Source organism: Mobula hypostoma, chromosome 27 (assembly GCF_963921235.1).
Source record: "Mobula hypostoma chromosome 27, sMobHyp1.1, whole genome shotgun sequence".
Lineage (NCBI taxonomy): Eukaryota > Metazoa > Chordata > Chondrichthyes > Myliobatiformes > Myliobatidae > Mobula > Mobula hypostoma.
Window position 1 is genome coordinate 9,462,067 of NC_086123.1, and position 13,270 is coordinate 9,475,336.

The 13,270-nt window shown below is 37.5% G+C and overlaps 1 protein-coding gene across 1 annotated transcript in view; it reads right to left on the reverse strand.

Annotated features, from left to right (window-relative positions):
* The window catches only part of fbxw8 (F-box and WD repeat domain containing 8), a 142,423-nt gene that overhangs the window by 96,653 nt on the left and 32,500 nt on the right, over positions 1-13,270 (reverse strand). The window contains exon 5 of the mRNA XM_063034072.1: positions 4,040-4,197. Within this exon, the coding sequence (XP_062890142.1) occupies positions 4,040-4,197 (158 nt within the window). The remainder of the gene's footprint in view (positions 1-4,039; positions 4,198-13,270) is intronic.

Below are 13,270 nucleotides of genomic sequence, written 5' to 3' on the forward strand. Positions count from 1 at the left end.
GGCTGCATCATAGACTAGTATGGAAACACCAATGCCCTTGAATGGAAAATCCTACAAGTAGTAGTGGATACATCCCAGTCCATCATGGGTAAAGCCCTCTCCACCATTGAGTTCATCTACACGGGATGCTGTCACAGGAAAGCAGCATCCATCATCAGGGACCCACATCACCCAAGTCATGCTCTCTTCTCGCTGCTGCCATTAGAAAGAACGTACAGGAGTCTCAGGACTCACACCACCAGGTTCCGGAACAGTTATTACCCCTCAGCCATCAGGCTCTTGAACCAAAGTAGATAGCTTCACTACCCCATCACTGAAATGTTCCCACAAGCCTATGAACTCATTTTCGAGGACTCTTCATCTCATGTTGTCAATATTTATCGCTTATTTATTTTTCTTATTATTTCTTTTTTGCATTTGCAGTTTGTTGTCTTTTGCACATTGATTGTATGATCAGTTGGTGCAGTCTTTTATTGATTCTATTATAGTTATTCGCTTTGAGCATGCCCACAAGAAAATGAATCTGTAGAGTACTGTGCAAAAGTCAAAGGCACATATATTAGATGGGGTGCCCAAAACTTTTGCACAGCATTGCATTTGTCAACATAGAGCAGAGAGTGAGTTTGTACATCTGGTGGGAGCGAAAGATGTTGGGAATGGCGAAGGTGGAGTACCATGTGGAGGTGGAGGGATGTGGGACAGGTGGCAGAGGAGTGCCTGGGATTGGGGGTAGGGGGGTAACATGGGTACAGACGCACCCAGCCCTGAGACATCGGGCAAGGTCATTTGATTCCAAGGAATTGGTTTATTGATCATTACAGAATGTCTCTCTGGTGCTTCCTGCTCCCTCTCCTTGTCCCAAACGTGATTACTCTCTCCCTCCCCCCTTCCCACTCTCAGTCCACAACAGAGATTCAGAAACAGGTTTATCATCACTCACACATGTCATTACCTGTAATTGCTTTTTGCAGCAGAATTACTACAGTACTGTGCAAAAGTCTTAGGCATCCTATCTATATATATATATATATATATATATATATATCTATCTATATATATGCCTAAGACTTTTACACAGTACTGTACGTACTTTGATAATAAACTTACTTGGAACTTTGAATGTATCACGAAAGATTGAACAAAACAAAAACAAAAGAATAAAATATGACCTAATGGAGGTTTATAAGGGAAGAGGTACAGATGATGTTTGTTTGGTAAGCCAGACAATAATAAGGTTTTATTAAACATAGGATTACCATTCATAAATCCCACAGGGAGTTCAGATGCAACATGCTCATTTAGATGGTGGTTAAAATTAGGACTAACTGCCACAGGGACTCATTGATATGGTTCAAAGAAATCTAAATATAGACACAGGGGAGGAAGGATAGGTTAATACAGTGAAAAGTGGTGGCATAGGGCTTTTGTAGAACTATGGCATGGATTTACCAGTTTGAATGATCTGTTTCTGCACTTTAAAGACCATGTAATACCAACTAAACAGGAGTGAAAATGTCAAGATTAATTAATTGGTTACATAGTGCTTTGGACTGCACTTAAGTACAACTGTACATGCAAAAACATTATTTCTTTCTTAATAAAAAGATTGTAGTTGTAATAAACAAGAGAGCAAAGGAAAAATTATTTACCATCCTAATTTACACAGCTGATTAGAAGGGAATAGGATTGTGTTGAAATATCATGAATATCTGTGTCAAGAACTATGCACACCAGTTTCAGTTATGTTTATAAACTGAGAAATGTAAAAAGGTTGTCAAAAAGATCAAGCTTCTGACAAACCTTTGATTACAGTGTATGAACATTATTTGACAACTTTCCTGTATATCTGAACACATTTTAGAAATAATGTACTTGAATATACAAAAGTAATTTCATAATTGATAAGTAGAGAAAACACAAAAATATTAAATTTGTAAATATAATAACTTTCACACTTCCAGGTCTTGTCATAGAATTGAAGGTTCAGTTTCAAATGCCAATCCTCCTAATTATTTCTCAAGTTATTTTGAAATGAAAGGGTTACCATATGAGGAATGTCTGGTAGCTCTTGGGCTGTATCCCTTGAAGTTCAGGAGAATGAAGGGGGATCTCATAGAAACATTCAGAATGTTAAAAGGCCTGAATGGATTAGATATGGCAAAGTTATTTCCCATGGTACAGATTCTAAGACAAGAGGGCACGACTTCAGGATTGAAGGATGTCCTTTTAGAACTAAGATGCCAAGAAATTACTTTTGTCAGAGGGTGGTAAATCTGTGGAATTTGTTGCCATGAGCGGCTGTGGAGGCCAAGTCATTGGGTGTATTTAAGGCAGAGATAGATAGGTCCTTGATTAGCCAGGGCACAAAAGGGTATGGAGTGAAAGCAGGGGAGTGGGGATGACTGGAAGAATTGGGTCAGCCCATGATTGAATGGCGGAGCAGACTTGATGGGTCGAATGGCCTACTTCTGTGCCTATATTTATGGTCTTGACGCAACCTTCAATAATTTTAATAACTATTTTGATTAGTTATTACAATATTGGATGTTCAAAGACTGTATAAAATACAAGGGACATTTCTGTATCAAAGCAATTACTTATATTCGCAGCTAAAAATTATCCTGTTGTTGCAACCTTTTTGTCAATGATGCATTATATTTGCACTTGGTGCTATGCTACCACAAATGCTGGCAATCCTATGGGACTACACTCAAGTAATCAGAATCACAAAATGGTTGCATCTTGAAAGGACACCGTTCAGCTCACTGAATCTGTATAATCTTAGTGCAAAGTTAACCAAGAAATGTTGACAAGCTGTTAAATTACTAGGCATCACAACAGTCAACTCTAGAAAATTCTGTTTGGGGTTTTAACAATAATGAACAAACCTTTACAGCTTGCTATACGGCAAAATATGCAAAATAGTGAAGCAACAAAATAAGTTGCTGCTTTAAGCAGAATTTCAAGTAGAGTCTCAGAGGAGCTCTGAAATCTTACAAACTAATACACCTCTTCTGATGGTTCAGATATTCCATATCTTTAATAAGAAATTATTGAACTTAATTATCTAAAAGAAGTGGTCCAGCGGAAGAGGAGCACAGGCTTTGCTCATACTCTTTCTTTTCAATGTTATGTAGCGTCTTATTTACCAGCTTTCACTAAAGTTCCCATAATCTGCTGCTGACTATTCAGAAATCCTAATGGTTCAGTATCTGACTCAACATCTAATGCCTGCCTCACTCACTGACAGCCAGATCCTGTGCTTCCTTTCCAATCACAGGGGCCTGTGCTACTGTGCACCTTTTCCACGGACTGGTGCCCCCCCTCCCAGGCTTCCTTTCCACTGACTGGTTCCATTTCCCACACTCACCTTCCATTCACTGGGGCCCTGATTCCTGCACTCCTGGTTGACTTACTGGAGTCCAATTGCAGCAATAACTATAAATTCACTTGGGCCCCAGTTTCTGTGCTCTCTTTAGAGCATTTCTTACACCCTGTAACATCTTGAAAAAAAAGTGTATTAAAAAGGGGTGAAATAATGTCCAATAGACCGGAAAATCTAACAATCAGATACCAAAGTCCAACTCCAACTGTGTTATCTGTTGAATTGCATTTAACTTTCTGCATTCAAAATATAAAGCTATATAAATATAAATCAGATTGTGCTATACATTGCAATATAGACTGTACCAGGAAACAATATATTGTCATCTATTTCACTTGGTCAATTTGCTGTTCATGTTTGTATTTTGAGGTGCACTGACTTGATTGATTTTGAAAGGCATTAAGGAGTAGGTTTACAACCATGACAAAGAGCAAAAATGCTTTCTTCCCTTAGTACAATACTGGAACTGAAATACTGGCATTTCACTTTTAGGATGACATAATAGAAACTTTAATGGTAATGGGTTTGTGCTGCCCATTAATGCATTTAGATTACTGGCCAGAAGTGTTCCTTTCTAAACCTTACAGTGAATGTCTGCGGCAGCTGCCACTGTTAATTGTTGAACAGCCCTGTTGTGGTGTTTTTGGTACTCACCAGCCTTGTAAGCCGCCACTGCTATGGTGCTATTTATCCTCACAAAGGAGACGTGTGGCTGTGGTCCAAGTTCTGCAGAGCTGCGTGACGTTCCCAGATACAAGGCACTGCTGTCCCAGGTGCTTACATCCCACATTCTCACGTCTCCTGATGTGTATCTGAAAGAACCAGTTCAATTATCTGCTTGTTTATTCACAATGCTGGCCACCTAGTGAAGAGACTAATTAGAAATAATATAAGCAGCAATGTTTATGACTCAAAAGCTCCGAATGTGGTCACAGAGCTCAATTTAAACTACAGAAGACAGCAATCTTCTCAATAAGAAGTAAATGTATCAAGTTGTATGGTTTTGATAAATAACAGACAGCAGTCCCCTCAGCAATCTTCTGAATGATCTACAATCTCTTTTATATAAAGCTGCCTGGATATGAGGTCATTTACAATGACAATTTTTATAGAAATCTGCACAACCGCGAGCTGGCCTGAAGTTCTCTGCTTTGCCCAGTAACACTAATTTTACGCATATTAAATGAGTGAAAAAATGTACATTGGTGGTGAACGAAGGAAATTATAATCTTTGCCATAAAGGTTATATAAAGGGAAAAGGATAAATTCATGAGCAAATTATTTTTAGGCCGATTGTTTATAACAATAGATTGTCGATAACAATAGATTGTTGACTTAGTTTAATACTTTATTACAGCGATTAAATACATATTACACAGTAAAACAGGGTAACTAATTAGTTAACTGATTTTGAGTAGAAATGTAGTACTTGAGTAAAGGAATTAGAAGCAGCATTATGTAATGTTACCAATGATCTTAAAATCAAATATATTTCCCAACTTATACTTCATGATTTAGATGAATGAGCCTGTGTAAGGATTATTTAATGTGTCTGGTTAACAGCAAGCTACTGTTCAAGAGTCCATGAAAACTCTGCAGGTAAGCAAAGTGACCTCAAAATCAGGCGACTGTAACCCTTTACATGAAGATGCTCCAATTGATGATTTTTGTTTAAAAAACACACACACACACACACACACAGTACAGAATGGCTGGTTTTACCATTTAAAGACTTGTTTTGAAGGATGGGGAACGAAGCTAAATTTGAAATAGGTCTCCAAAGCCAAGAACTAATCTATGATCTAAATTTCCACTTACAAATCCTGAATTCTTACATTAGCGATAATGTGTTGCTACTGACCCAATTTGTGGTACCATGGGCTTTATCGATAGTAACCACTGCCATAATTTTCCCCTGCTTTGGTTTGGCAGAAGTTGCTAAATGACATGTGGGTAATGGGCATTCTGCCTGGTTGCGGAGAATACTATTGTACTTGTTGGCTACACACTTCTCTGCTAATGTATCTTTTTTCCCCATTATCTCATGAGCACACACGCCTTTTATTTTACTACCCAGTTTTTTTTCCCCTGTTCATGGTTTTTAACTGTGGCTTTAAAGTAACCGTTTAAAATAAAACGCCATCACTTCAGTGTTATTTAACAGCCATACTTATTTCACTTTAATTGTTAGTAACACCAGTACACTGGGAGAATCAATGAGGAAAAAAAGCAGTATTTCTTAAAAAGCTGAAGTGTAAAATAGAACTGCTGCAGTTGATTAGAAAGTAACTTTCAACCAAAGTTCAAAACAAAACTGCAAATACTAGAAATTGAAAGGAAAACACAAAATGCTGGAAATGTTCTGCAAGTCAGGCTACATCTATAGAAAAAGAAATAGTGATTTTTTTCAGTCTAGAGACCCGGCCTTCTAATTTGGCATAAATGAATATCTTGCCAATTCATTGTTGCAACTGACTCTTTACCATGGTTTCCTCTACAATGAAGAAACCAAATGCAGGTCCAGTGCTCGCTTTGTGAACAATCTTATTTACATTCCTCATTGATCTGTCTGTGACCTCCTGTACTGACACTGTGAAGCCCAATGCAAGCTTGAGAGACAGTACTTCATTTTCCACCTGCACACATTGCAGCTTTCTGGACTCAATACTGAATTCTAAAACGTCAAGTAACTTGATTTCTTGGTCAAGATCAATCATTCATCTGTAATAACAAGCTTGTGTCTCCTTCTATTGTGTTTTCTTGTTTTTTTATTTCTCTCTTTCTTTGGGAGAGGAAGATGTACCTAACCTGCCCTGCATCTTCTGTGGGCTGGTTTCCAAAATACAAAAAGATGGTAAACAAATTGAAAAACAGTAAGAGTGGGGGAACAGGAGAAAGCTTCCAACTGCTTTAAAACATGGAGAAGTAATAAATATAAGGAATATGCCACTGATATATCAAATGAATACTTGAATACTAGGAAGGAGATAGGAGATAATTTGCAAGAGCTACAGAGTTGCGAAGAAAAGTCTGCCATTACTTTATTATAACATAGCGAAGGATAAAGAGGAAAGGATTAGCTGAAATCTATTACAGGATGGACTCTTCTGATCAGTGAATTTACACCAATGAGTGAAAAAGCAGGCTTTGTCATGTGGAATTGATAGAACACTGTTAATATGATCACAGACTTAAAGTAGTTACAGAAACAGAAATGGGAGTCATCCATAACAAAAATTAACTGGAGTCTAATTGCAGTAAGTTCAAAATCAGAATCAGGTTTAATATTATTGGGATATTTTGTGAAATTTGTTTTGATGCAGCAGCAATACAGTGAAATGCATAAAGAAAAATTCCAATTAAAAAAAAATATAAAGTAATTAAATATGTAGTGCAAAAACAGAGTCAAAATTTACTAAGGTAATGTTCGTGGATTTTTCATTGTCCATTCAGAAATCTGATGACAGAGGGGAAGAAGTCATTCCTAAAAGCTGAAAATTAATCTGAATGGCTGGGCTCAAAAATTGGTAGACAAAATTAAACTATAGAAGTATTTCAAAAAGGTGATGATTGGGTAAAGTAATAGACACGATTAAGAATTGATACATTGCATAAAGTGACCCATTTCTATGCTGTAAACAACTGATTCTCAGCAAGAAGTTCTCCATTTTGGCATAATTCCGGACGTGATCAGTCAGCAAGTTCCTGTGTTAAAAAATATGGGATAAGTAGCACAAGACCCTATTTAAAAGGGCAGCCAAACTAACATTGATAGAATGGACACAGATCAATATTGATTTTATTGGACAGAGCTGCTCAGGAGACTGAATAGCTTTCCCAAATCTTAAACTCTCTATTTTAAATAAAGACAACATCTTGTTGCATTGGAACTGGTTGAGCAAAAAGTGGTGTAGCACACATGCAGGTTTGAGGAACTAATCAACTTACAATTAAGAAACAAATCAAATTAAGGGGAAAAAAAGACATTGATGAGCTTCAAAATAAAGGCTAGAAGCAAAAAGGAAAGAAATAATTATTAGGCAAAACAATCATTTCAAGCATTATTGGTGACATTACTGTACTGCACTAGTATTATGCAAACAAGAGACCCAAACAATGTAGTCCCTAGTGTTACACATGCTGGCCAGCAAAGATGTTTGATCAGTCCAACATTAGTGAATAGCAATGAGAACATAGCCTCTATGAATATCAGGAACTATTAATTCCTGAAAATAGCTAGCTGACAGACATTGCTACACAATCTGGTGGCAGGAAGTTGACTCAACCACTAAAGTCAGCTTCATGGTTCCTAAGTAATGGCACAACAGCTGCTTCATGAAATATCACAGCACCAACAACTGTATGTAAAAATATGACACTGGAGGCAAAATTAATTCTGAAAGCTATTAACTGCCATCTTCCAAGAAAATTATAAACATGAATGGTCACTTTAATAAACTACATTACAATGATAATTGTATCAACACAACAAATTGTTTTCTGATGTATTTCTACTTAGGCTTGTTGAACTTCAGTATAAAATAAACATTGGTTCCAAAAATAATATTTTTTTCAAGATTTTACAGTGAGAAAGTGTTTTCACTGGCTTTTTAAAAAATCAATAAATGTCTTGTTGATTGATTGCATTTTAGCACAACAGAAATACTCGGTAAACACAAGAGATTTGTCAGATGCTGGAAACTTTGAGCAACATACACCAAATGCTGGAGGACTTTTTGGGCCAAGACCCTTCTTTAGAAAAGAAATAAAAAATAGCACATTCAATGCAATTATTTGTCCACATTGTACAACCATTTTCTGTAACTATCTTTAAAACTGTTGAAATACAAGATCACTTACAGAAATACAAGTTATTGTTGCTATCTAATTCCATATTCAGTACAAACATTGTGCAGCACCTTGTGGATTCTAGCATTATTACAACACTTACTTTAGGGTCATTTATGGCAGGACATCATATGGCTCTTTCAGACAAGTGGGAAAACAAACATACTGTTAACGTCAAGTTATAAGCCATGTTAGGATATATTCAGTATAAATAATTTTGAAAGCACAACCAAATTTTGAAATTGGTCATGAGAACTGATGCCCAACCTTCAGTAAAGAAAATATAAATTATGTTTTATTTCAGAAGAAAACAATTCTGGGCACCTATTCCTTCTTGCAATGGATAATCATTACATAATCCCATTTTAGTATGTCAAAATTCTATTTGTCTACCTCAGGGTTTCCCAACCTGGGTTCCATGGTTTCCTCGGTTAATGGTAGGAATTCGCGACATAAAAAAAGGTTGGGAACCTCGTGACTATCTCCTCTAACCTACTTCTACCCTGAAATTGTTAAATTCTGGTGTAATCTTCATGAGGTTAATAATAGGATACGACACAAGGTCAACCTGCATGGCAAAGGATTATGCAAAGAAATTACACAATTACCATTGTGTTTGATTCTATGCTTGATGAACTCATGCTGTTAATGTTACACAGGAATAAATTCTGAAAAACCTTTTGCACTTCAACGAGCTTGAATATGACGTTTTCCATAGGCATTTTCATTTGAGTTCCTATTGCTATTTGTACTCTCTAGTAAAAGAAATCAACAAGCAGATTATTATCTGAATGAAGAGGGACTGAAAGTAAGTGATGTAGAAGGATTTAGCTTTCTAGTACATGAATCACAAAAAGCTAACCAGGCAAGTTCAACAAGTAGTTAAAGCATCATATGGAACTTTGGCCTTCACGGCAAAGGATTGGAATTCAAAAATAGGGGGTGATGTAGAGGGTGATAGTGAGGTCTCAGCTGGAACCTGCGTACAGTTTTGGCTGTCTCAGGAAAGCAGCAAACATAATTGAGCATCTCTCCCACCTCAGTCAGTCTCTCTTCTCCTATCTGCTGTTGGGCAGAAGATACTAAATCTTGAAAGCACATAACAACAGACACAAGGACAGCTTCTATCATACTATTTCATTTTATTGGAAATGTCTCTCATGCGCTACAAATGAATTCTTCATCTTCAAATCGCCTCATCATGACCTGGCATTTGATTTGTTTCTCCGCACTGGACTTTCTCTGTGTCTATCACATTATATTCTGCATTGTTTTTCTTCTTACTGTCTGAATGTACTCACATATGACATGATCTGACTGGATAGTATGCAAACAAAAGGGTTTTTTCCTCTGTAATTTGTACAAGTGATTGGTAACATTGGATATAGTACAAAGGAGCTTCAATAGTCTAATTCTTGGGAGGAGAGAGGACTGCCCAACCAAGAAAAACTAAAGAGTTAAAGTCTGTATTTGCTGGAGCTTAGAAAAAACTGTGGTGAGCTTTTTGAAGCCCATTAGATTCTAAGAGAGCTCAACAGGATAGATACAGGGATAATGACAAATATAACTACAAGATAAGTTGTCCATCATTTACAACTGAAGTACATAGAACGTTCTTTTGGCAGAATGTGGCAAATCTTTAGAATTCTTTGCCCCAGCAGGTGATGGAAGCTGCATCATTAGAAGTATTTGAAATGGAAGTGGATACATTTTCTAATGAATTGAGAAATAGAGGGATGTAAAGGAATGGTACCAAAGAGGACCTGAGGTCAGAATAGATCAGCCATGATTGTATGAAATTGTGGTACAGGCACAACAGGCTTGATTTTCTTCTGTTCTGATGTTCTCTTTCTTTTTCTTTCCCTAAGACCATAAGACAATGGAGCAGAATTAGGCCATTCAACTCACTGAGTCTGCTCTGCCACTCCATCATGGCTGATTTATAATTTGTATCAACCCAGTCTTCCTGGCCTTTCCCCAAAACCTCTGACACTCTGACTAATCGAGGACCTATCAATCTCCACTTTAAATATACCCAGTCACTTGGCCTCCACAGTTGTCTGTAGCAATGAATTATAGAGTTTCACCACCCTCTGGGTAAAAAAATTCCTCATTTCTTTTCTAAATGGACATCCCTCTATTCAGAGGCTGTACCCTTTGGTCCAAGACTCACACACTATAGAAAACATCCTCTCCACATTCACTCCATTTAAGCCTTTCAATATTCAAATGGTTTCAATGAGATGGTCCCTCATTCTCTAATCTCTAGCAAGTACAGGCCCACAGCCATCAAATGCTCCTCATATGTTAACACTTTCATTCCCAGAATGATTTTCATGAACCTCCTCGGGACCCTCTCCAATGCCAGCACACCTTTTAGATAAGCAGCCCAAAATCGCTCACAATATCCCAAGTGCATTCTGACCAATGCCTTATAAAGTTTCAGTATTACATCCTTGCTTTTAATTCTAGTTCTCTCAAAATGAATGCTAACATTGCATTTGCCTTCCTTACCACCAACTCAACCTGCAAGTTAACCTTTGTGGAATTATGCCTGAGGACTCCCAAGTTCTTCTGCGCATCTGATTTTTCATTTTTCACCCTGTTTAGAAAATAATCTATGCCTTTACTCCTGCCAAAGTGCATGACTATACACTTCTCTGCACTATATTCCATTTGTCAATTCTTTGCCCATTCTCCCAATCTAAGTCCTTCTGCAGACTCCCTGCTTCCTCAACACTACCTGCCTCTCTACCCATTTTCACACCATCTGCAAACTTAGCCACAAAGCCATCAACTCTGTCATCCAAATCATTGATATATAACTTGAAAAAAAGCGATTCCAACACCAAACCCTGCAGAACAGCACTACTCACCAGAAGCCAACCAGACAACCAGACAGAAGCCAATATTTGCACTCTCCTGCCAGTCAGGTAATCCTCTATTCATGTTAGTATCTTTCCTATAATACCAGGGGCTCTTATTTTGTTAAGCAGCCTCATGTGCTTTCTCTCTCTTTCTTTCTCTCATTTCTCACCAACAACTACATTTATTGCAGCCCAAATCAATTTTTAGATACATCCCATCCCATCCCATGGTTTGTTATTCTATAGAACAAAAAATTATACAAGAGCATCATACTTTTGGGAATGATAATACTTAGCTGTAAATGGGCCCATCAAACTGCAAGATGCCAGTACAGCCACATGCTGGCTAGGGATGGGATGATATTCAATCCCCGGACACTTACACCAACCTGTTTTGTCCCAGCATATTTCCCATACCCACCTTTTCCTCTCCCCATATGCATTTGATTGTTGAAATTCCCAATTTTTAAAAATAAAATCTGTCACTTCCATATTTCTAAGCTTTTTTACCTTGCAAAATTGAGGTGGTCATGGGGATTCACTGACTTAAACTAGATATAACCCTCAAGCTAAACTACAGAAATACCAGAGATTGAAGATGCTGGGATCTGGAGGAAAAATCCCTTTGCCTCCATGATCCTACTTGACCCACTAAGTCCCTTCAGCAGCTTCTTTTTTGCTAATACGTAAAACCTATATTATATTAAGAACTCCATGATACCTTAAACAATTTGAAGATTTCCCTGACAGTATCATTCTTCGTCCTATCGCATGAATGTCTGGTTTCGGACTTGTTAGTTGCCAGTATGTAGCATGAGCCTTAAAGGATGAGGTTATACGATAGGGGCTGGTCAGAGGATGCCATCAGGAGTCTGGCCTGGGGTAATGATCAGATGTTGGGCCAGCGGTGGTGACTGTAGACAAGGGAGGCAATTGGAAGTCACATGATGAGGATGTTGGTGGTTCTTTTTCCACAAGAAGTTGAACCTTGAAGAACGTAGAAGGAATTTTCTTATCTTGGAGTCATTTCAAGATTAGTGCTAACAAAATATAGCTGATCTTGGAAAACCAAGTTGCTCCTGGAAAATGAGATTCAATTTTGCATGCAACCTGATCAGCACAAGACTGAAACACGACTGGAACACCAAAAAGAATTCCAAGCAGTGTTAGATATAATAAAAGCTGCTATTTTGACATGTAAAAAACCATATTAGATCTTGATGCACCGAAAGATACTGTGTAACTGGCCCCAATACCCAGGCCTGTGGATCACAAAGGATTTCTTTTTACAAATATGAGGCAGTTTGCACTATGAAACCAACTATCACTGATGTATTCCATGTTGTGGAGGGAACAAGAATTCACAGTGGATAGCTACAAATGGTATTTATGAGTACTTTTTAAATGGTTTTAAATTTCACCAAGTTGAAGATGAAGCAAAAGAAAACCTGGATTGCACAACATTGATTGAGAATGAGGTAACCACAGTCACAGTCTCAAATGGCAAGGATCAAGGGTTGACCAAGTATACAGCCACTTCTATCACTTGATAAATTTTTAATGGTATACACAAGACAGTCTGAGCAGATGCTGGATTAAATTGGCTTATGTCAGACTGTAAACATGAGGCTCTATTGTCATGAGAAAAAGTCACAAGACTGTATTGCCATGCAGTTCATATTTCATCAAATCAATAAATGAAACTCTGCTCTGTTCTTCTTGGTTGCACTCAGTAAATTAGCAAGGGTAAGAAAAGAGGAAATTCTCAAGGGAGTGGAAAGACCTGTAGGTTGCACCACTGAAATTTTCTAATTTAAGCCAAATTAAATAAGAGACAGATAAAATTGAATCAAATGTTGACAGATTTTATAGAATTATCATTAAACTAGATTTAGCCCCATTAATGTGGCAGCTTTTAAAAGCATTTACAGCGCATGCTTGCAATGAAACTGTCAGGTAAGTAAAACCATATACAGTGACGCACCGCTATTATGACAGGTACAGCACATCTCGTAGACCTAATAACTGTTTATCAGAATCGTTAAATGAAGAAATCATCAAGCTCTAATCATTTTTCAAAATGTTATTTCAAGGTATGTGTGGGGTGGAGTGAGAGGTCAATAAATTTCATGTTTAAATTTTCCTCCCAATTTTCATCTGTCCAGCTTCA